Source organism: Carassius carassius, chromosome 34 (assembly GCF_963082965.1).
Source record: "Carassius carassius chromosome 34, fCarCar2.1, whole genome shotgun sequence".
NCBI classification, from domain to species: Eukaryota; Metazoa; Chordata; class Actinopteri; order Cypriniformes; family Cyprinidae; genus Carassius; species Carassius carassius.
In genome coordinates, this window is record NC_081788.1 from 25,792,659 (window position 1) to 25,817,409 (window position 24,751).

The window sequence follows — 24,751 nt, forward strand, 5'->3', positions numbered from 1 at the left end:
TCTGCGAGGTGTATTTGGAGGTTCAGCGCAAGAGCGCCCTCTGGCCTTTGGATGGGGATTTACTGCTTGATAACAGAACTGTGCATCACTGAAAGATACACATGACAATCGCTGCTTCTGCCTAATGGCTTTGTGATTTATTTTGATTAATCGTGCAGCCCTAAGCATGATGAGGGAAATTGTGAAAATGGTAGAGTATGTCATTATTTACTCAAGTTGTTGAGGACAAAGGAAGATATTTTGAGGATGGTAATCGAGCAGTTGCTGGTAGCCCCTGACTTCCATAGCATTTTTTCCCCCATACTATGGATTTCAGTGGCTACCAGCAAGTGTTTGGTTACCAACATTCTTCAAATGTCTTCTTTTGTGCTGAACAGAAGAAAGAAGCTCATACAGTTTTGGAACAACTTGAGGTTGAACAAATTATGACAAAATTGTCATTATAAAATGGATAGTTCCAGTCCTTGATTCTGATTGGCTAAACCACGTTCAAAGCTGTTGTAAATTACTTTACAAATATCCACCTTTTTCCTCAACGTGGAAGTAAGCCTAAGGGTGAGACTTTAGTTTCATTAGGCGCTATAGATAAATAGCGAGGAGAATAACAATTTGCAGTAAACGGTAAAACTGTTTGCAGTACAAACCAGTGTGTTCTTAATTAAGATAACCGATTAAAATAATATGATAGGACACATCAATTGCCAATATCAAGCAGCAAAACGAACTGTTTTGTACAGCTAAAAATAGCTGCAAACAAATGAGACCTAAAGCTAGACCCATAGAATTTACAAATGGCGGCGTCCATTTTTACGTCAAGAAAAAGGTGGATACACCTGTTTACTTTTGTCTGTTGCTTGGCAAGCACATTGTTGCAACCACATATATTGTTTGGTGGAAGAATATTGTTTTTATTAATATCATTGCACTTTATTTCCTCAGTTTTATTTTGTGAGACCTTTTTTGTGAAGCTTTGTGAAAGCTTCTTGGGGCTTATTGCTTTATTTTTGGGTGCCCTGTCCCTTTAATGTATTTGTAAAAAAAATTCAGTCTGTTTTATCTCCAACCAGGTAAAAGTAATCATAAACATATTCTCTTAGATAAGTAATCACACATTTCTGCTAAAAGCCACATGATTTGGACGAATATTAATGTTATGTGCTGAAGTTTGATACATGATGTTAAGGATTATGATTTTTTTTTCTTTTTTTAGTAAGTGCAAGTAATATATCATGTGCTCACTTTTTTTGTTCACAGTGTTATCAGAAAGAAAATGGTTAAAATAGTAGTGTGACTTTAAAAAAATGGATTTCTAGAATGTTGCGAGTGGTTGTCGGGGTGTTGCTTTGTGGTTGCTTGAGTGTTCTATGTGGTTCCTAAGTGATGTTAATTTGATCCCTAGGTGTTTTCAATGTTAATTTGTTTCAGTTGTTGCCAGGGTGTTGCTATGTGGTTGCTAGGTGTTCTCTGTTATTTTCATCCCCAGACATTTTTAATGTTAATTTGTTTCAGTAAGTATTAGGCAAAAATCATAAAACATACACCTTTCTGAAACAATCTGCATTGATAGTCTTATTAAACAATGCTAAAAATATTGTGACCATATTTTGACTTCGATTGCTTTAGCAAGAGTTTATTTTCATGTTGGAACTGAAATAAAATGAGAGCGATTTGTATGTGAAACCCCCTTTTGTAATTATTGTTTTGGACAACAATTACTTACTCATAACCTGCTGAAAACAGTTCAGTCACACTGCCTCTCGCCACTTAACCTGTCCAAACAGAAACGGCTGGAATGGCAATACCTCTGCTGAATTAAATCACTATTGCGTTAATGTCAATTTCCTTTTTTAAATTTCCTGTGTTTCAGGCTTCAAAGTAGATTTGCATCGTCATCCATCAGCGTTTGGGTTTAAAAATTCATACATTTCTTCTCACCCTGATGCTTGTTGTTTGTTTTTTTCTTTTTTTTTCCCCTGACAAAGCAAAGCTGTAATTGACTTCCCTTTGTGAATGAAGTAGCTCTCAGTCTCAGGCCTGAATAGACATCGCCTTTTATATTTCAAAGTAGAACAGCAAGCCAGACGGGGTTAATGCAATTGAAACTCTTTCTGATTTGTGCTGAACTTTTTATGCTAACACAAACATAGACCCTCAACTCCAAACACATCACCGACGACGTGCGACGCATACAAAGCATGCACACTCCTGCGTGTGTGTTGTGTGTTACGGCATGGATGTGCAAAAGCAACACGCAATTTCCTGCGTGATTAAATGTTGGATTAAGTGTGGTTTCTTGTTGGCTTTGCCTCTGTCTGGATCTGGACAGGAGAGGTTAATAAGCTTATGCTGGAATTCAAGGAGTCTCTAAGGGGTCGTTGGCAAAATTTGACCTGTGTTTTTCTTTCCATCTTATTTCTTCTTGGAATGCCAACAAAAGAGCTCAAGTCTGGGTGAGTGGGGTAACCTGTGCCACTTTTTGCTGAAGTTGTCCTCCAGGCAAGGAGAAATGAGACCAGGCCAGGGTGAAATTAATATCTTTAATTATATTTCAGGATGTCAGTTTTCAATTGAAATTCAAAGGCAGTATCTAAAGACCATAAAATATATTTTTTATTTTTTTTAAAAAAGAGAAATGTTTATATTTTCAAAATAAAAGTATTAATATACATGAAGAATAAATGTTTAAACTTTTTTCGTACATTATTTGCATGTTTCTAAACCGGCCAAAACATGTTGCATGTCCAGAATATTTTAATATAATGTATACAGTTTTCAAGATTTTTTCAAGTATTTGTAATATTAATACTATTGTTAGTGTATATTTCACATGTGTATTCATAGTATTAATTTGAATTGTTAATAATTCATAATTTCCTGTCAGTAGTCAAGGTAATTTGTTGCACACTTTACTAAATTGATGTTATTAATGAATTTAAAAATATATATATAAATATAAATAAATACTGCTACTAATAGTATTAATAATAATATTACAGTTGTGGGAGCAAATAACATTATACATTTGGTTTGAGTAAATAAATAAATTCTACTACTACTAATAATAATAAATATTATATTATTATAATATAATATTATTATTGTGAATTTTTCATATTTTTATTTTTCTATGTCACTAGTCAGGATAATCTGTTGTGCACTTTACTCCATTGTAATTATTTTGGGTAAAAATGCATTTAATGATCTTAAGCCATAAGATTTAGATGGGTTTGTTGTGATATTTAATTTTGGACCTGTAGACATAAATACAAAGCTTTTGGCATTAAAAATTATTGTAATTAATCATATTTTTTTGAGATATATGGCCATGTGACTGAAATTATCTAATTTTGAATTTCTAGATTAACTATTTTACTTCCCGCTCTCCCTACAGCAAGAGTCCTAGAGTCCCTCTCTCTTCTGTAGGATGAGAGGTGAGTTTGCTGACAGTCCCTTGGCTGGGATCCAGCACCTGAGCAGCAGGTCCACAGTGATCAGAGAAGCCTGACTGGTCTCTGGCCCGTGACAAGCGTGTGAGAGAAGTAACATTCCTGTCTACACTCGTTCTGCTCAGTGTGACAGCCCATGAGATGCCTGAACCCAAATCCCAAATCCCTGCTTCTGCTGCCAGCACATCCCACCTGTGCACCTGCAGGGATTTACAAAATCACCGCGTTTCAGATGCTGCCTCTGCCTTTTGTTTTTAATTCAGCCATTTGTTTTGGTGGCTGTTTTTCGGAGAGATAGAGAGAATAATTGGATAGGAACAAGAAGAATGCTGGGCCCAAAATGAGCTTTCTGCCATGCCATTGAGTGAATTTGTGAGATTTATAAACATCAAGTATTTCTTACAGGCTGTGAGCAGCATTTAGTATTATTTTTTACTAAGAAAAAATTTCTTTGTAATTTAGCGATTTTTTTTTCTCCATGAAGCAAATTCAAGAAAGCTTTAGAGATAGCTGAGTAAATATTAAGCGACTATATAATGCTTATTTCTCAGTAGAAATAAATAAGATGATAATAATAATAATTAATAATAGTAATTATTATTATTAGTATTATTATGGTCTGTTATTTTTATTATGAACACCTGAATCAGGAGTAAACTAGAGTAAACATTTACCTTGGGTAAATAAAAATGTAAATATTAAATTTGCATAATAATAATAGTAATAGTAAAAATATGATTAATATTATTAGCGACAAAAATATTATTAATATTATTAGCAACAACAACACTACATGTTAAATGAGTAAAAATTTAAATAAAGTAAAATCTAAATATTATTGATGCTGTTACTATTATTATTATTATTATTATTATTATTATTATTATTAACACTTTAAGCAGAATTAAACAAGAGTGAACATGCTTCAAGTAAATATAAATATATTGAAATAAATAATTAATAGTAATAACGATAATGTTATTATTAGTGATGAAGATGATGATAATATAAAATAATAAAGAATACATAGTAATGTTATTGTTGATTATAATCATATTTTTATTAATACAATAATAAAATGAACACTATAAAACTAATAAATTCAAATTGCATTGTTATTGTTTTACTCTGGAGGTTTTCAAATATGCTTTTACTTAGTTAAATTAAATGTTAAATTAAAATGTAACATCTAATAAAGTTTTATATAATATCTACCTATACGGATATCCGAAACCAACACTAAATGGTAACTGAAAGGTTGTTCCTGATAAAACATTCCAGCGATTTTGAGCTTGTAATTTGGGCATTATGCAGAGGCTGGTATACATGACTGAATCAGAGTAATTGCTGTTTGAGTGAAACTAGGCGCTGGTGGAGGGTGAAGGGCGTTAAAGGACATGTAGTCGTACCGCACAAGACTTAGTTTACCACACCACAGCATTCCTTTCCCATAATGCCTTTCTGTGTGCATTTCTGAAAGCGTTAAGTGCTGTGGATCATGTGACCTCTAAAACCAAACACTGCACAGACGCCAAATGGACCTTGGTGACACCAGAGTTCAGAGGTCAGGACAGGTCAAAGGTGACGGAATGCGGTAGAAAGTGCCCGCAGCCGCAGAGGAAGAGGATGTTGATGGTTTAGTTGCTCGTATTTGTTAGGATAGAGAGAGACAACGCAGGTGTTGACGGCGTAAACTCTGTCAGTGAGGCCCGACTCCACAAATGGCCAGATCTGAGGGAATGGGATAAGGAGACTAATTGAATTACAGACCCTTTGTTCAGTTCCTGGGGTGCAACGCTTTTGTCTCCTCCACTCCTCTATAAGAGGATGAATTTGCAGCTTGAAGATTTTGACCTCATTTTCTGAGACAGTGGAGGGCTTTTTTCATTACTGGGATGCTCATGTAAAATAGATCTGGCTCGACACGGAATCAGAGACCATTTTTAAAGACTAAAGTGAACCCAAAAAGGTTGAAGATGGGGCAGATGTAATGTAAAAGCAACAGTGTAATATACCGTCATTCCTGTCTTGACACGGGAGGGTAAAATATATCTCATTTACCTCTGTAATCACCTTTAACTGCGGCGTGTGGAGAGCAGCAAGAGTTCCCTGGGAACAGCAATGCAAAGCGTTTGGTTAAAGGTGGGAAGAATGGAAGAATGTTAAGGTGATATGTGTTATTTTTTTTTTAAAGGAATAGTGCACCCAAAAAGGGAAACAGACTTTCTTCCATTGAACACAAGATGAGACGTTTTGAATACCTAAAAGACAAAAAAGCACCTTAAAAGTTACGCTATGCTTGATTCGTTATTGTGAATCGTTCTTTTGAGTTGAATCTTTTCATTGAATCAGTGATTCATTCATGAATCGAACGGATCCGACTCTTGAGTTCAACTCACTTATTAACTTAATGATCCAGTTCTACTGATGAATGTCAGTAGATAAATAAAAAACAATTTGGTCAGTTCCTCAAACTAAAGAAATAGTGTGCAAATTATATGGACCACTTTTAGGGTCTTTTTTTCTTTATGTATGTAACGTTTTCCTGATTGGTCTAGGGGAGGAATGAAACAGCAAAAATGGATGGTGGTGAAATGAATGTGCAGCAGCATGAAGCCACCCCGTCTCCAGACCCAGAGTCGTTTCACAATAACCACATACTGTAGTTATCTCATTAAAGAAAATAGTTTATTTACAAATTAGGCAAAAAGAGGGGTATCCAAATCAGAAGGGGGTATTGCCAAAACAACAAACATAATCAGTCTTACTCCTTCTTAACCAAACTACTTAAACTAAAAGAAAAGAAAAAGAAAAGTACAGCAAGATAAACTAACTCCCTTACTAACATAAACAGGAGAAAAAGGTCAGATTCAAAACAAATGGCACCCATCTCCCTACTAACCCCACAAATAAAGAAATAACTGTTTAACAAGCAAACCTCAAATAAACCAAGAGAAAAACAGATTAATTAAAACATACAACAAATAATTATTAGAGCTAACACTCACTTCTGCCTTTTTAATCTCAATCACCAAGTGTAATAGAAAGACTAAAAAGAAAGAACTACTTCAATAAGTAGCGCACACGATATAAGGTAGAAATACACAGTTAACTACTGGCTTCAACAAAGTATCTGGTCTGGGGTTGAAGATGGGACCTCAAAGCTGCTGCTGCTGCTGCATAGTCAAGCCACCACCAACACGGCTCTGATGGTGTTTGCAGCTTAAATACTCCCAGCATCCAATCACAGCAGGGCATTGATTAGCTAAACCAGGTGGAAACCATTTCTCCTATGAAGAGACAGGGAGGGAGAGAAACCACTATCGCTCTGGACGATATTTATTATAACGTTTATTATATTCTTTATAATAATAATAATAGTTGTTTTATTATTATTATTATTATTATTATTATTCATTTATTCATAAAGAAAATATATAATTTCAAATGCATTTACCATAATACTTTAAGTATTTGATATTTAGCATTTTTAAAATAATAATAATAATAATAATTGTTTTTACTGTTGTTTTAGAATTATTTTCTCTTATTTTTTTTGTTTTAATTTGTCCTGAAAACAACAGCAATTTATTATTAGTATTATTTTTCATAAATTTTTATTAATTCAGTGTATTGCTGATGAAGTGATGTTTATTAACTACAATGTAAATTCTGGTTTTAACTTCTTTTAAATGTGTCTCAGACGTTCAGCATTTGCAACAGCTCAGGAGTTTATCTTCTACTGCCGTGTCTTTAGATTTTTGCTCTGTTACTATTGTAATATTCCATGTCCAAAAGAAAACAAAGTAACGTTAAACTGGGATGTCTGGGACTTTCGCTCAGTAGAATAACATAACCCTGTGCTATGAATCATTCGGCTGAGCCAATAAAAACATAAACCTTGCTGTGGTTTAAAATAAACCCCTTTTAAATAAGACCACATGTTAACAGCTTGTGCCATTCTCAGCAAGCTGATGAGGATGTGCTGTACATGTACGTGTCGTGTTGGCTCATTACTGTGTTTTACGAGGATCATTCCGTAGTTGGGATTCTCACATCATTGTATGTTGTCATTACATTGTGATTGAGTATTCAGATCGTCCTCTTGTCATCTGTTTTACAAAATCCAATTTTATCCTGCGATCTATCTCTCCGCTAGCACTCTGTCGTGTCTTTCACTCTTTTCTCTCACTGTTTTTCTTCTCTCTTCTCACTCTTTGATGTGAGTGATAAATGAAGCTCTGGTGGGCCGTCCCTCCTCCCCGTATGTCAGTGGTGTTAGTCAGCAGCATGTCTCTCACACCCTCTCCGTGTCTCATTCATTCATACACACACGTTACTTGTTGCCGTTTAGTTTTTAGCTTTTTTTGTCTTTGTCTGTTAAAAGGCATTCTGGGTTTTAAAGCTAATTTGTGGAGGCTGAAAGCTGTGTGCTGCAGACTGGATGGTAAAGATTATGACATCTCCAAAATTCTGTTTGATATTTTTTATATATTATATTGTGCTTTTGAGGTTGTAGTGCCTAATCATAAGGTCCTGGACTTAAGATCTGTGGACATTTATTAAAACAATCTGAAGACTTGTTTTTACTTGCTTTTGTTTATTATTATTATTTGAATTTAATTGTGAAATGCTTTGTGTCATCCAAGTATGGGATCTTGAAAGGCTCTATATAATGTATTTAGTTTTTGTAAATTATATATATGTATATACGTATACCTTTCAAGATCCCACACTTTGATGACACAAAGCATTTCACAATAAAATTCAATAATAATAATAAACAAAAGCAAGTAAAAACAAGTCTTCAGATTGTTTTAATAAATGTCCACATTACATATATATATATATATATAATCTTTTGTTTTGCAATTATTTTTCAAATATATCAACATTGAACATGTTTCTTGAATTTTCTGTTAGAACATATATATTTCAGATTTGTTATATATGGAGAAGTACTAATAATTAATTGGTTTGACCAATATTTTTTTATTTTTACCAATATAAAAACTTGAATGCTTTAATTTCGCATAATTTAATTTGGCATAATTTCATATTTATTGTAAAAAATATTTATGACTTTTTTTTTTAAATGCAGGACAAATATCAAACAATACGTATCAGTTATTGAACACTTAAACATGAAATTATTCTTACATATGTTTTTACTATCTATAGTTTTGCATTATTTTTGTTATTTATTTAAATAGATTTTTGAAGTTGCAGACTGTAATGGTTCGAAGCATATTTAATCATATTTTCATGTATTTGTTCTTTTTTTTCAAAATAGATATTTCTAGCATACTCTATTTTATGAAATTTTACAATGTTTGTGGTCTATCAAAAATTTTACCATAATAGCTGGTTATTGTTGAATAATTTATAAAAAAAAATTAGAGTTTCTTGTTGTCTCTTGTCCTTGCAGAAATAATAGTTGGACATCCTTCCAGCTCCACTTAAGAGCTTCATTCACCCAGTCCTTAAAGCAGTGGCTCTCACAGAGACTTCAGATCGATAAAAAACAAGCACCCAAATGAGCAAAAAAATACTCCTGCTATAGTAATTTCCTCTTTCTCTTTGTCCACTTTGTGATCAATGAAGGAAAATTGGGCTACGTTCAAACCCGTCAGTCTTCCGGTCGCTCGTTGCAGTGTACAGGCTACGACTCCGGCAGGTTAATTAATCGATGGATAGGCAGGCGACTCTACCCTGGCATAATTTTAGAGTCTGAGGGGGAAGGTAATATTTATCTAAATTCCAATTACCCTCATCTGAGGCGTTTGATGTTGTTGTGGGGTAAGCTCTCGGCAGGCTGAGCAAGCCTTCTGCATTTCAAACACTTAAGTGCACCGTGAGGACCTCCCCGCCTAGGGAGAAGAGTACACATCTTAAAAACATACCCTCCTGAAAGCCATTTAAGTTCACCACTGATTTTTTTTTTTTTTTTAAGGCTGGCAGAGAAGTGCACCTGATTGCAGGGCAGCACTCGTCCAGTCTGAATGGTGCTGGTATTTTTGTAGCCCATCGTCCCCATTCACAGACTATCGATGGATATCTTTGAGAATTCTGTGTGATTTTGGCTAACAGACCTCAGAACAATCAATGCTATGGCTGTTCGTTCCTCTAATCCAGTGTAAAAGTTCCTCCACTCTCCCATTTTCCTCCCCTGCATTAGTGTTGATGGATGGAAGCTGTAGTTAGGCAGAAAGAGCGCTTGGTGCTTGGCATAAAGTATGTTTAGTTTGTGGCAGAAGTAATTTTTTCTCTTGAGGTTTAAGAGTTTTTTTTAGCTCACTGTGACGCATTTAATCTAGTTCTACTCCAATCTGTCAATATTTGGCCATTTTGAGATTGTCTGATTAGCAAACAATGCAGAGATCATTGTGCATGGTTTAATTTCTGAATGCACCATTGTAAGTTAACAATTTCAGATGTTTTTATTACATTTTGAATGCATGTTGTGATTTAAGTTTGTGTGATGTGATTTATATTTTATCTCATTTATATTAAGTACACACAAACACAAACATATGCACACAAACGTGTGTGAAATAAAATATGATGTACATATTTTTTAATTGTGTGTGTGTGTGTATATCCATGTATATATAAATTGTATAAACTGAAATTATATAATATATTTCCATAATATTATTGCTCTATATATTCGATAAGATAAATAGGTCAAAATTATTTATTAATTATTTATTAATTATTAATCATTATTTAAATATCTTAAATTTAATCTTATATATATATAGTATGTGTGTATATAATTTTATATAGTTACTAGATTATACTATCACTATATAAAACTGCAACTTAATGTAAATGTTTTTCAATCTGTAAATATGTATACGTGTGTGTACACAATAATTTAAGTGTGTTAATATTTTTTTTATTAATAATTTTTTTAAATGAAATTATATAAATAGGATTAAAAAAATCAATATGAATATGCAATATGAATTCAAAATATTGAAAAGAATACAAATATTTCAGAATTTTTAATAAATAATATGTGTATTTGTGTGTATATATGCAACAATTATTTCTGGTCCTACAAATCTGATTGGCTGAGAGCCTTTTTTACGCATGTGATATTCTAGTGATAACAGAACTCCAACCATTTCAGCCAGTTTTTTTGTCACAGAATGTAGTTTTAAGATTTTTTTAGGTTAGAATGTAGTTGTTAAGACTTCAAATAAGCCGTTTGTTAATAAAGATAACATCTGTTTGAAAATTGACTTTCGCGTTTTTGGAGATGTTAGTTCCAGGGCATCAGTAGCCGCTCCTTTTGACTGAATTGCCTAACAACTTTTATGACGGCTGCTCATTAAATGTTCATTTAATGTTATTATTTAATAACTAGTATTTTATATAAACAGTAGTAGTACTTATTAACATTATTTAGTATTGAGAAACGGTGTGTGTGTGTTTGTGATGGTGATTTTCATTACATTATTTTGCCATTAGGTGCTAGAATATTTTCTCCGCATCTTGATTTGTTTGAGAGACTCACATGAAGTACCCACAGATGGTTTCCTCAGAGTTTGACCAGCATAGATGTTGCAGAAACGAAGCTCAGCTCGCATCAGACACTGAGCAGCCTTCGTTGTTTATACTAGTCCTAAATTTGGTTCACTTTGTGGTGTCCTATTCCATATAGATGGAATCTACTTTGCCAATTAAATCCGAGTCCACAAAGGTATCGCAAAACCTGATGGCCGGTGTTAAACCGGTCCGTTTAAACAAGGGAACTCTGTAGCCGAAGGCTGCGAAAAGCGACACTACAGCTGGTGGCGAATGAATTGACGAATCTCAGAAAGAGTACGTCATGTTTCTAGGCCTTCTGTCCTGCTGCCCGGGGAGACGTGGGCTCTGACTTGGCCGGCGATATGTGACACCCAATATGGCAGGCTTCGACTAATTGATGCCACCTTGTCAACCCTAATTACTGCAACTGCTGCAATGAGGAGGCAGCTAATTAACAGACTAACGATGTTTGTCACTTCAGACCGACCCAGATATTTAGGAGACGGCCCAAGTCCGCTGCCAATGCATCTGTTTCGGGTGTCTTTTCTGCTTCGCACCTTCTTTCACTTCATCTTGTCATTTTGATCTCACTGTCGTTTCCCAAATGGCATTCCATACCTTTTCGGTGAGAATTTAGTTTACTTTATAGCCTCATTTCAATCTCCTATCACATTGCCGTCAGAATTGATTAGGACTGAGGCGTGCGGGAGATAGGTGAGCTCTCTGACTTTAAATGCGGTTGTCAGCCGCTCTCTGTGTTTTTTTCCGCCTCAGTCGTCACTTCAAAGATGTTTTGAATTTGACATATTTAGAGCGTTCTTTTTACCCAGCAAGCTCAACTACACTAATTATCAGTGTGAGGAAACAGAGCAGTTGCTAATGATGAGGCAACGGGAGTTCGAGTGTGTGTGTGTGTGTGTTAAAATGTAATTGATTTTTATCACACATCTGATCACGCTGCCGGCCTGCGTTCACTCAAAGTTCTGCGTTCGTTTTCTAGGTCAGCCGAAGAATTCTGCATTCATGAGATTATAATACTGCGTGTGATGATATGCTGCCAACCAGAAACACTGTGAGCGGTAAAATCACAGTAAAATACCTGGAATTTAAAATCTTATTATTTGAAAATGTAGTCTGAGAAAATGTTTCTGCCGTTTTTTTGTGATCCAAGTATGTTCAGTGAGGAAATAAGTTAAGGTGTAGCTTTATTTGTTTTGATTGAAAAGTAGGCTGGGACATACCGTATTTTCCAGACTGTAAGTCGCACTTTTTTTCATAGTTTGGCTGGTCCTGCGACTTATAGTCAGGTGCAACTTATTTATCAAAATTAATTTGACACGAACCAAGAGAAATGAACTGAGAGAAAACATTACTGTCTACAGCCACGAGAGGGCGCTCTGTTTTCAGGGGTAGACTATAGGAGCACTGAGCAGCATAGAGCGCCCTCTCGTGGCTGTAGATGGTAATGTTTTCTCTTGGTTCTAAATAAATGCGACTTATAGTCCAGTGCGACTTATATGTTTTCTTCTTTGTCATGACGTATTTTTGGACTGATGTGACATACTTAGGCACGACTAATAGTCCGAAAAATACGGTAATAGAATACAGTCAGGTGATTGCTGTGAACTTGCTAGTAAATTTCACTAAGAATAACAAAGAAACAAAATTAGCAAAGAATTAAACATGACATTTTGAAGTAAAAAAAAAAACTTTATTTACAACTTTTAAAGTATAGGAGGATACGGAAATGTAGTTACCTGTTAATAAAAAATTACAAAGACTGATGGATCGTATGTGCATTATGAAAGTAAAGGAAAGTTTGCCTCCATGTTGAGTTTAACTCAAACTTTGGTTTTCTTTTCAGATTCGAGTGAATGGTGTACCGGCGCCTTCTGAGAACGCTCTGCTGTACGAGACCGTTACCGTCGTGGAGGGAAGCCCGATTCTCCGTGACATGGTGTTCAGTCCAGACTATCAGTACATCTATCTGCTGAGCGACAAACAGGTGAGAATGATTCTGATGAGATGAGGAAAAGTATACGCATGTCTACTGGACAGACTTTCTCTCTTTAAACCCGCTGTTTCTTTGTTTTCATTTATCAGGGATGAATCGAAATAGGAAGTTTGGCTGATACTGATAGCCAGTGTTTATTTAGTTAAGATATTTAGTTATATACAGTAGAGAAAAAAAAAATATTTTGAGAAATAATAAGGAACAAATCTATTTTTTTAACAGATTTAATTTTAACAGGTTTAATTTTGATTTTGGATCCCAGACTTTCCATGTGGACTTTTGCGCCCTGCTTTACAGTAGATCACTGTTGTCCTTGATTTGATCACTTATCGTTTGCTGTTCATTTATTTCATGAAGGCAGCAAACATATTTACGGCATTTGGCGAGGACAGAATAAAGGCACATTTGTGAGGAGGGTGTGGGTGTGCGACACTTTTGTCTTAAGACATGAACCGTAAAATCTCAAAAATGTTGTTTTAACATCTGTGAGACAGGAAAACAGAATATGAAACACCGCTTAACGTCTCTAAATGGGAGCCCCAGCTGCTTGGCCCCTAATAAGAAATTGTGGGGAAGACTTTTCATCCAGAGCCGAACAGAATAACAGCCCTTCCCATAATGCTCCATTATACAGCCGGAGGAGAGGAAGGATACATCGAAGTTCCTCAGCAGCTGAACAGACGGAGAAACACACCCCAACAGTACAGCTGTAGCTTTTTCTTCATTTTCTTCTCTTCTCCTCTTTTCAATGCTCATTTCTTTCTCTTGGAGAGAGAAATTTGTTGTCTTTGTGCATTTTTTGAAAGACCCCATATTTTGTGTGTGTGCATTTCCGAAGCTCAAGTGACACACAGCAAACATAACCGTCTTTGAGAGAGCTGAACGAAGCTTCAGTCCTCAGCACAAGGATATTTTTAAATCCTTATCAGTACTATTCAGAAAAATAAGATGATAAAATGTTCTTGTGCTCCAGGCGTCGTAAAGAGGTGTAGGCAGGAATTAGCCACGGAGATAGCAGTATTCATTTCACAAGCGTTACGCTTGAAGGTAAAGCAGCTCAATGATGTGTGTGATGACATCATCTTTATGATATCATGGATATATATATATAGATATAAATATATGGACGCTTCTTCAACTACTGTTCAACTACTCTTCTTTTTTTTAACAACTTTATAGATTTTAACTGTTTATTTTTTTATTACTTTATTTAAATCCACATTTAAGGTATTCATTGTTAATGATAAATGTTAATAATAAAAATTTATAATTTATGCATATGTTTTATTTTGATTGTCACAGTCACAGGTTTCAACCTTAAACTGTGACAATCTATTGATATTAATTTAATAATCATAATAATTATAATTATTAAAAATAGGGGTAAATTACATAAATTTTATCACATAAGGTATCTATAAATTTATATATGTATATATTAATATAAATCAATCACTTATTTTTTACAGTTTTTATGATCTAAACAAAGTGAAATAATAATGTAATTAATGTATACATTTATTAAGTATTTAATTAATATAATTATTTAAAAAGTAAAGTTATGTATACATTTTATTATTTTATTATCATTATATATGCACATATATATATATATATAAAGAAGAAGTTTCTTCTGCTCATCAAGCCTGCATTTATTTGATCAAAAATACAGAAAAAAAAGTAATATTGTGATATATTATTTCAATTTAAAATAATTATTTTCAATTTATTATACTTTAAATTATCATTTATTTCTGTGATGCAAAGCTGAATTTTTAGGATCATTATCACATGATCCTTTAGAAATTATTCTAATATGATGATTCATTATCAAAGTTGGAAACAGTTCTGCTGCTTAATATATTTTCAGAACATGTGATACTTTTTTAGGATACTTTGATGAATAAAAAGTAAAAAAAGAAAAAGAAGCTATGTTTTTAAAATATAAATATTTTGTAATAACAATATACACTACTGGTCAGTAATTTGGGGTCAGTCATTTTTTTCCCTTTTTTTTAATAAAATCAATACTTTTATTCAGCAAGGATGTGTTAAATTGATAAAAAGTGATAGTAAAGAAAATATATTATTAGAATATATATTAGAATTTTTTATAAATGCAGTTCTTTTTAACCTTTTATTCATCAAATATATTAGACAGCAGAACTGTTTCCAATACTCATAATAAATCAGAATATTAGAATGATTTCTAAATGATCATGTGATAGACTGGATGTTACATGTGACACTGAAGGCTGGAGTAATGATGCTGAAAATTCAGCTTTGCATCACAGGAATAAATTATTTTTTTAAAGTATATTCAAATAGAAAACTATTATTTTAAGTTGTAATAATATTTCACAATATTACAGTTTTTCTGTATTTTTGATCAAATAAATGCAGGCTTGATGAGCAGAAGAAACTTTTTTCAAAAACATTAAAAATAGTAATGTTTCCAAACTTTTGGTCTTTACTGTATATATTTAATTTAAATTTAAAATTTGGTCAAATAATGCAAAAAAGTGTTGTAAATATATTTAATATTGTGCATTTATTTATAAAATCCTAGTACTGCAATCTGCAGTTAAACTAAATGTTTAAAACGTCATTTCCACCTCAAACAAAATATATAATTTCAGATGTGTTCAAAATGGCAGATTGCATCCTTTGCATGTATGTTTACTACTAGATGCTGTTACTAAAGAAATGAAACTAGTGTGAATAAAGTGTTTTATTTTCTTTGTAAGTCCTACAATTTGAAGGAACATATATACGCATTAGCACAAGACATCATCTGGAGTGTTGTTGCTCCGTTCAGCTCGGTTCTGGATGGTTCCCAGTGTTTCAGGGAGGCACTGTAAACACAAGTGTGGGGCTAGATTAATAGTGTCTCCCTCTTTCACTGTCACACTCCCACAAAAGACTCACTCATGTGTTAAAGCTCTAGACATCGATATTTGTGTTAAGAACTGAAGGGATGTTCTTCACGCTAAAGCTTCAGACGGCCCTCGACTGATTGATCAGACCTTGTGCTGATTAAAAGCTCTTCATTATGCAGAGGTCATAAACTGCTAGATAGGGCGTATCAATATGAAAACAGCAGCCAAGGGGTTAAACTGGGTTTTATTTGAAGAGATTGAGTATTCATGACTCCAGACCTACTCCAAATGATTGCTTCTCATCATGAGGTGTCAAATGTCACTATTTATGAGAAAGAAAAGCAGATATCAGCTGAAAACTGAATTCTTTTTTTAATTCACACATAAACAACTTTAGTACCTCACTGCAGCAGATGGCAGAATTTATTTATTTATTTATTTTTATTTATTTATTTATTTTTTAGATTGTATCTTACTGTTAATTTGTCATTTAAAAAATAACATCAAAAAGGTCATAAGACAGTTTATTTTGGTGTTTGCTTTTTATGTATGGATTTTTATTGTTCATGATTGTTCCAAACACAAACTTTCAAACCTGGCTCAAATCCCTATGGATAAGGTTTTTCTATTGGAAAGGCCTGGTATTAATATATTTCCATTGAGAAATTGTTTTATTATTTTATTATTAAATCTTGTTTAGTTTTTATATATAAAAAAGTCATTATATATATATATATATATATATATATATATATATATATATATATATATATATAATTTTTATTTTTATTGCTGTTTGATTGAATTAAGTGTTTGTTTTTGTTTTTGCTTTGTTTTGTTTTTTATGTTGATTAAGAAGGACTACCTACTTATTCAGATTTCATTGTTAGTTTGGACATAGTTTTTACCAGGGTACTGTTTACTTAGGGGTCGTCACTGATTAACTCACCATTTCTCCACCAATCAGAATCTGTGTGTAGATACACAATGCCCTCTGCACTTCATGAAATAAGAAATGTGAATGAATCACCAAGAGTCAATTATTCATAACCTGCACTGACCGCTGGGGTCTGTGGATTTGAATATTTCATTTGCGGCAGGTGCACAGATAGGCGAGAGTGTATTTGCTCGCAAAATGGCCTGCTGCCACCCGGAGCCATCCGATGTGTGTCTGTAAAAGGTCTAGGAATGCCAAGTTTTCAGAGCGGTGTCATTATTTACCATCCTGCTCTTTGAATTGCACCGGTAATGCTGCCATTCCATTGGAGAGAAAGAGATATGAAGCCTTTCATTTATCTACCATTGTACTCATCCATCAAACACTGACAGTCCAAAACACAGCGTTCCTGACAGAATATACTGAGCATGCACAAAAATCACTCACTTGTGTTCCTATGTGCTTTTGAACTTTCTATTCATCAAAGAATCCTGGAAAAATGTGTCATGAAATATTAGGCAGCAACTTTTTCAACACTAATAATAAGAAGAAATGTTTCTCGAGCAGCAAACCAGAACATTACAATAATTTCCGAAGGGCCATGTGACACTGAAGACTGGAGAAATGTTTAAATATTTTCAAATAGAAAAGTTATTTTATATTGTAATAAAATGTCCAAATATATATTTTCTTTTACTGTAGTTTTGATCAAGTTAATTGTTGAGCATAAGAGACTTCTTAGTCTTTCATGGGGCAAAAATAAATTAAATAAGGTCAATTTCGATCAATCCAGATGTTTGGACTGGATTATAAAACTGTGCATTTATGCATAGCTATGTGGCAGAATAAATTAGCCAACAGACTACACCTCAAACACCCACCCTCCCTGACAAACACACACACACACACAGAGAGAGAGTGCAGAAGAGCCATCAGCTACTCTCCACTTGAAAGCCGAGCCGTATCCCTTTTGGGTGGGTGTTTTTTTTTTTCTCCATGGTTCTTGTTTTTCTCACTCTAAACTCTAATCTTGTCAGTGATCAAAGGCGATTACAACTTCATGGAATGAGCATTTTTATAGCTTCTAAAGGCGGTTTTCAAAAACAACTGCTTTTGGGTTTTGGGCTTTTTTTATTCTTTCTGCGTCTTAAGGAAGCCAATCATTGGGACTGTGACAGCCCACACCAACTTTGATCCACAAACCACTCCTTTAATTTAATATATTCATGTTATTTCTGTCTTAGACCTCCCACTCTCTCCAACTCCCATCATCATTTTATATAACTGCTGTTTTTAGGAGCTGATAAATTTTTCTAATGCGCCTGGCCTGTTTGGAGAGGGTGTTTCTGTCGTACAAATCTTCACGTCTGCAGCACTTCTATTACAGTCCCCTGGACATCACGTCCTTTTATGAGTTTCCCCTGTGCTTTTTTATGATATTTTCTTTCCTCCGCGTGAGTTGACTGTGCTGATGCTCTGCCGTTCCGCTCTGCCCTGCTGTAAAGGAAAAGCCTGAATGTTTGAAAGTGTTTACAAGCAGCTGAACTTGTTTGTGTGTTTCAGATGGATGACGAGAGGTTTAAGTGAGGGCACGTGTTGAGAACCGGCGTAACTACTGAGCTCTAGGGCTGAAAGAGACTCTACTTGGGCCAGTGGGGATTATAGCCAATGGCAGGGCATTGGTCACATGACTCAAATTGCTAAACCTGATTGAATGACTGTTAAATAGAAATGAGGCACCAAAAACAGTCAAATCATACTTAAAGCATCAGTTTAGGGCCATATGATCTGAAAACTATGTATACGTATGTATGTGCTGTATTTATTTATTTAATATCAAATTTTTATATTTAAACATTTTTGTGTGTGAAAATATTTACATTTATTATTATTATGATTATATACATATAAATCTGGGATTTAATATTTTTTATATTTTTTTGTTAATTAAATTATTTGGTCCTAAATTGACATCTTATGAACTATTAAAAACACATTAATAAAGAGTATTAATTATGTAAGGAATAATTGACGACTGGTCGTTGAATTATTAGAAAAAAAAAATTCTAATAATTAAATGGCCCCAAGTCAATTATTCTGCTTATACTACGGTTACCTCGTCTCAAGACATCGATCAGATGATATATTTAAAGAGATTTGTCAGATTTTAGTAACTTAAATCGCTATTGTGAATAGGATTATTTCTTCCGCATCTCATCCAGTGCCTCTTTTGCTAACGTGTGATTTTGCTAAGAGTGCCAGAGAGACAGAGACACACAGAGAAAGAGAGAGCTTGAGTGAATTAGGCTACCTCTGTGCCTCTCAATACAGCGCTGTTATTACCTCACTAGTGAAAAATGTCATTGCTACACTATGTAGGTTAACTGATAAAATCGTCAGGGCAGCACTGACAACACCTTTTTGTGCAAACTGCGTGACCGTTATTACAATTAACTATGCAAAATGATATGGAACTGTAATGCATTCAAGAGAGCTGCCAGGAACTATTTTCAATGTGTGTTTCCCTGAAAATAATTGCACACCTCAGAACATTCGTCAGCCAATCAGATTCAAGCATTCAACAACCCCCGTAATATAATGATAAATAAGATCTCCCATTTCAATGATATCGCTCTGTTATTAGGTATTTAATGCTATCCCTACAAGTAAAATGTTTACATTTCATGAATATAATTTTGAATAAACTGTTCATTTCAATTAAAGGGGTCATATGATGCGATTTTAATTTTTCCTTTCTCTTTGGAGTGTTACAAGCTCTTGGTGCAGAAAGAAGATCTGTAAAGTTGCAAATACTAAAGTCTCAAATCCAAAGAGATATTCTTTATCAATGTTAAGAATCAACCAAACCCTCCTTAAACGCCTCATTTAAACACACCCCCACATGTCTACATCACGGTGTGGGAAGATTTGCATAACGCTGCTCAAATGTTCACACAAAAAAAGGCAGTGTAACTTTGATTTTCGTTGTTGCCACTGCCGCCATGTAGTGGAGAGGCTGTGTGTTTCATTGTGAAAGCGAAACTACTTTGTTTGGCCAAAGCCTGTAAGTACGTTTACATATTTAAAGGATTTGCCACTGATGACTCAAATGCAAGTTTTGAGCAGTGTAGAGTAGTGCTTGTTATTGGCGGTTTCTAAGACGTTCTCCGACATGGTTTTATGTTTATGTGGCGTGATACATAAAGCAACGCGTAAAAAGACAGTTCAAGTCATTATAATCAGTAATTATGTCCCCATTGGATGCAATAAATGCCTTGTTTATAATGGGTTTTATTGTCTTTGTCCCATCGAGCTGGGAGAAGACATAACAGTATGGTAAGGGGTGTAGCATTTCCGTCACACACTTGAGGTATTTAGCCAATCACAACTTACTGGATAGCTGGCCAATCAGAGCACACCTCGCTTTTCAGAACGATTAGCTTTGTAAACGACACGTTTCAGAAAGGTGGGGCATAAAGGAGCAACAATAATGTACAGTATGTGGAAAATAATGTGTTTTTTGAACCTTAAATCGCATTAACACATTTTGCATTACACCAAATACATATAATAATGTTCTACAGAGATGTTCCAATAGAAGGGTATGGGTAACATGACTCATAAGACCTCCTAAACCTGTCTGGAAGGCTGTTAAAATAAGGCATCTGAAATTAATGAATTAATTAATTTCTTGTTTATATTAAAATGTGTTACTTATTGCTGATGTTAAATAATATAATAATAAGGTGCTCCATTCCCAAAAATAAATTATTTAAAAGTATCAAGTCAACAAATCAGTGTCATTTGACAAGCCGAGATCTGTTTGCCTGTGGTCTGTTGGGTAATGTCAGTTTAATGTTTGTCATGTGTTTCAGGTGAGTCGTCTGTCTGTGGAGAGCTGTTCTCAGTACAGCAGCTGTGAGACGTGTCTGGGCTCAGGGGATCCTCACTGCGGCTGGTGTGTCCTGCATAACATGTAAGTCAATGTCATTCCTCTTACACAGACCAGAACAGTTATTCTGCACACTAAAATATGTCTTGTGTCTTGAAAAATAAAGCATTACGTGGTTTTTAAAGAGATCGGTTGTTCAAACATGGTTCATCTAATCAGATCACAACTATTCATTTTGATTCACTTATGAACTCTTTAAGACACCTCAGGGAATTCTAGAGCCAAGACCAGCCAATCAGAGCGCTACGTCGCTGATGGCTGCCATTTCAACTACCTCATGCAGGACTTGGCAGGTGACAGGCCTTCCCACATTTTCACTAGTTTTTTTTTTCGCTCCCATCATTTCTACCTCCGGTTGATCCCCAGGCAGCAGCTGGTCATGGGGGCCAGTTACTGCCGTCAGGAAGTGTCTGGCTGTTGCTGGCTTACCGCCACCCCACACTGCCTATCTGCTGTCATCAGGGCTTTCTGCTCCCTCCTGTCCTGAATGAACTCCCCTCAGAGAGTGGGCTGCATTCAGTCAAACCAGGGGAGGAAGGGCATGTGTGATCGCAGAACACACTCTTTAATTTCTAGAGTGTTTGCTGGTAAGAGATGGGAACGTTTTTGACATAAGTGTGTGTGTCCGGACCGGTGGAGATCGTGCCATGGGGGTGACGGGTTGTCATTGTAAGCTTCAACAGAAATGTAAAACATTGTCTTTTCATCTGCGGGATCTGTAGCGAGAGAGACCGTACGGGATTCGGTTACACAAATTGGATCCAGAGTCAGCAGTCATAACATTTCCGAGCTTTTGACAGCAGTGTATAGACACAGATAAAGTTATCCAGAGGTGATAAAACAGCTTTGTTCTGACTTCCTGTAGTACTAGTAGTAAAGATATCAAGTTTCAGAAATCTATGATTTGATGCATCTTTGTTGAATAACATTTTCCTAAAAAAAAAAAACATATTACTGACCACATACTTTTGAATGTTAGTTTAGGAAAGTTCATTTTGAGTATTTTAAGAGTATGCTTACATAAAAAATGACCCAAACCTAATAGACTAAAAGCGTCGATAGTTGTGATATTTCTAACAGATTCAGACATGGCTCATCTAGTCAGATTTTACATCACAACTAACTGTGCATTTACATACAGTTACAACATTAAAAGACTTTGACAAGCGTTCTACATCCATTACAAACGTGTCTGTACTTCATACCAGATTGTCATCGGAAGCTTCAAAAGAAACACAAAACATTGTTTTCTCTTCTGCAAAATCTGTACAGCAAGTATGAGTTTGGTTGCACAAATTGGATCCGGAGTCAGCATTTGTAGTGTTTCTGAGCTTCTGACAGCGGTGTATAGATGCAGATAAAGTTCTCCAGAGGTGATAAAACCGCTTTGTTCTGCCTTCCTGTAGTGCCGTGAAGACCATTGTGGAGTTTTACAAAGTCAGAGAGAAAAAAACTCTAGTCACATCTATGTTCCACCGTCGCCATACCTTCAATGAGATACAAATCTTTAATTAAGATGTAAATCTGGGATTGATGGAATAATTAGTGCAAGCCTGTACTGCACCCATTGGAAAATTACATTTGTTTGCATATTAATAGCATATCCCCAGATTGTACATGACCTTGTGACAGTCGCTGCACAGCACAATTAGCAATCATGCAAAGCAGCGGATTTAATGGCGGACGTGTTCATTGCATGCAAACCCAGTTTCTAAACTCCAAAGAACCTGACCTTTGACCTAACCTGGCTCGCCACCCATCCAGCCAATGGGATACATAGAAGACTGACAATACATCGCTGTCTGCCGGGTGGCTTTGTGCCGCTCAGACTATTGCGACTTTACAGAGTCTATGGAAACTGTTTGCTTTGACAGTGAAAAGGCCTTGAGACACACCGCCACACGAGTTCCTCAAGTGCTCAGGGCTGTCGAGTCTGTTTTATTAAAGTAAAGCTCTGAGAATCTCAGTATATTAGCTCGGGTTTCATATTGCATGGTGATTGTTTAACTCCCACTGGTTAAATAGACCTTTTTTGAGTTCCTGTTTCAACAAAGTAAAATAAAACTGAAAAAATACTGTATAACTCATAAATGACATGTGTACTAAAGCATTAGTGGGATGATTGGAAGGTCATACAAATAAGGTTTCTGTCAAAAAAAAAAATAACTGAGCTATCTTTGAGATCTTAGACATCACATTGGTTTGTTGATCATAAGGATCATTGCTTTATGTTGTTGAATCGAGGGTTTCTTAGGTAATTACTGTGGCTTTTTATGTATTTCTAATATCCTGTTAAGTTTCTTCCCCTTCAAATTCACCACAGGTGTCATTCATGATGTTTAATTCTTTAAAGGTTTTGGATTTGAACAAACCACTATATCGAAGTATTAGAAATAAATACAATCCAATAATTGGCCTCATCTAAAATCTTATCTAATGAGCCTTATCTTATCTAATATCGATGATATTTTATAATTTATTAATTAATAAATGAATGAATGAATGATAAAGAGCATTTTCTTGACAACATAATGCACAAAAAAAAGTGAAATAAAAAAAAAATTAGAAATATGTATTCTATGTATTGAAGCCCGTTTTCGCCACTGAATAAAAAATGAAATATAATAACACAATTGCGAGTTAAAAAGTCATAATTGTGAGATATAAAAAGTGACGTTACATACAGCCAAGTATAGTGACCCATTCTCAGAATTCATTCTCTGCATTTAACCCATTCACAGTGCACACACACACAGCAGTGAACACACACACACCGTGAACACACACCCGGAGCAGGGGGCAGCCGTTTATGCTGCGGCGCCCGGGGAGCAGCTTCAGTCGTGGTATTACCAGCCTAAGACTCAAACCCACAACCCTAGAGTTAGGAGTCAAACTCTCTAACCACGAAGCCACGACTTCCCCAAAACCTTGCAATTCTTTGAAATTCTTTGAAGTCAGAATTGTGAGTTTTTATTTGACTTTACATCTTGCAATTCTGACTTTATAACTCACAATTGTGAGGTTATTTCATGCAAATCTTGAGAAAAAAGTCAGAATTGTGAGTTTATATCTTGCCATTCTGACTTAATAACTTGCAATTGTGGGTTTATATCACGCAGTTCTGAGGAAACAGAGTAAGAATTGCAAGATCCCAATAACATTTTTTATTCAGTGGCAGAAACAGGCTTCCATATGCATGTGTCCAATTCACTGAAAAAAAAAAAGTTCATTAGTTATTCCTTCAGGAATCAGACTACACTGATTGTGCTGTATGTATTTAATTACTTAAAATGAACCAGCTTGTAAGAGTCAATTGTTCATGAATGATTTGGTATAGACTGGTTGTGATTTGTCTGGGAATCAGACTATACAGTGTGACCAGTGTAGTCTGATTCCAGATAAATGAATCTTTTGAGATTTTGAGTTCTTTTTTTAGCAAATCAAACATGTAAAGCACAACCAGTGTTATCTGGTTCCTGAGTGAATGAATCTTATAAACTGGTTCTGTTTAGTAAATTTGATTAAAAATATATATATATTATATAAAATATATTACATTTATAAATTATTACTAAACAAATGTAGTTTTACAGCCAGTCAGTTACTGCAAGTCAATATAACAGTAGTTTTAAACAGCAAATGTATGATACACTAAAATCATAAGAGTCATTAGAGTCAATTGTTCAGGAACCAGAATGTGTCAGTATGTATCTTTTTAGTGCATTAATACTGTACTACCACTAATAGCTGAAGATTGAGTAAACGTACTGCAATGATGGTGAATAAATGATGCAATTTCTTGTCGACTATAAAACTTTTCTCTCAAATTGTTTCCATTGCACATAGATACATTTATATTCGGATTACGTTTGTTCTCACTTTGTAATTTCCAATAACAGGTGATTTTATCAGTTAAATTCTGGTGAGAAGAATTAAATTGGATCTGGTGTCCGTTTACAGAATGGTGAGGTTAGACAGACATAT

The 24,751-nt window shown here is 34.8% G+C and overlaps 1 protein-coding gene across 1 annotated transcript in view; it reads left to right on the forward strand.

The window, feature by feature from the left end:
* LOC132114871 (plexin A3-like) overlaps nt 1-24,751 on the forward strand; it is a 166,432-nt gene that overhangs the window by 52,681 nt on the left and 89,000 nt on the right. The window contains exons 4-5 of the mRNA XM_059523243.1: nt 12,850-12,990; nt 20,691-20,791. Coding sequence (XP_059379226.1) covers nt 12,850-12,990; nt 20,691-20,791 — 242 coding nt within the window. The remainder of the gene's footprint in view (nt 1-12,849; nt 12,991-20,690; nt 20,792-24,751) is intronic.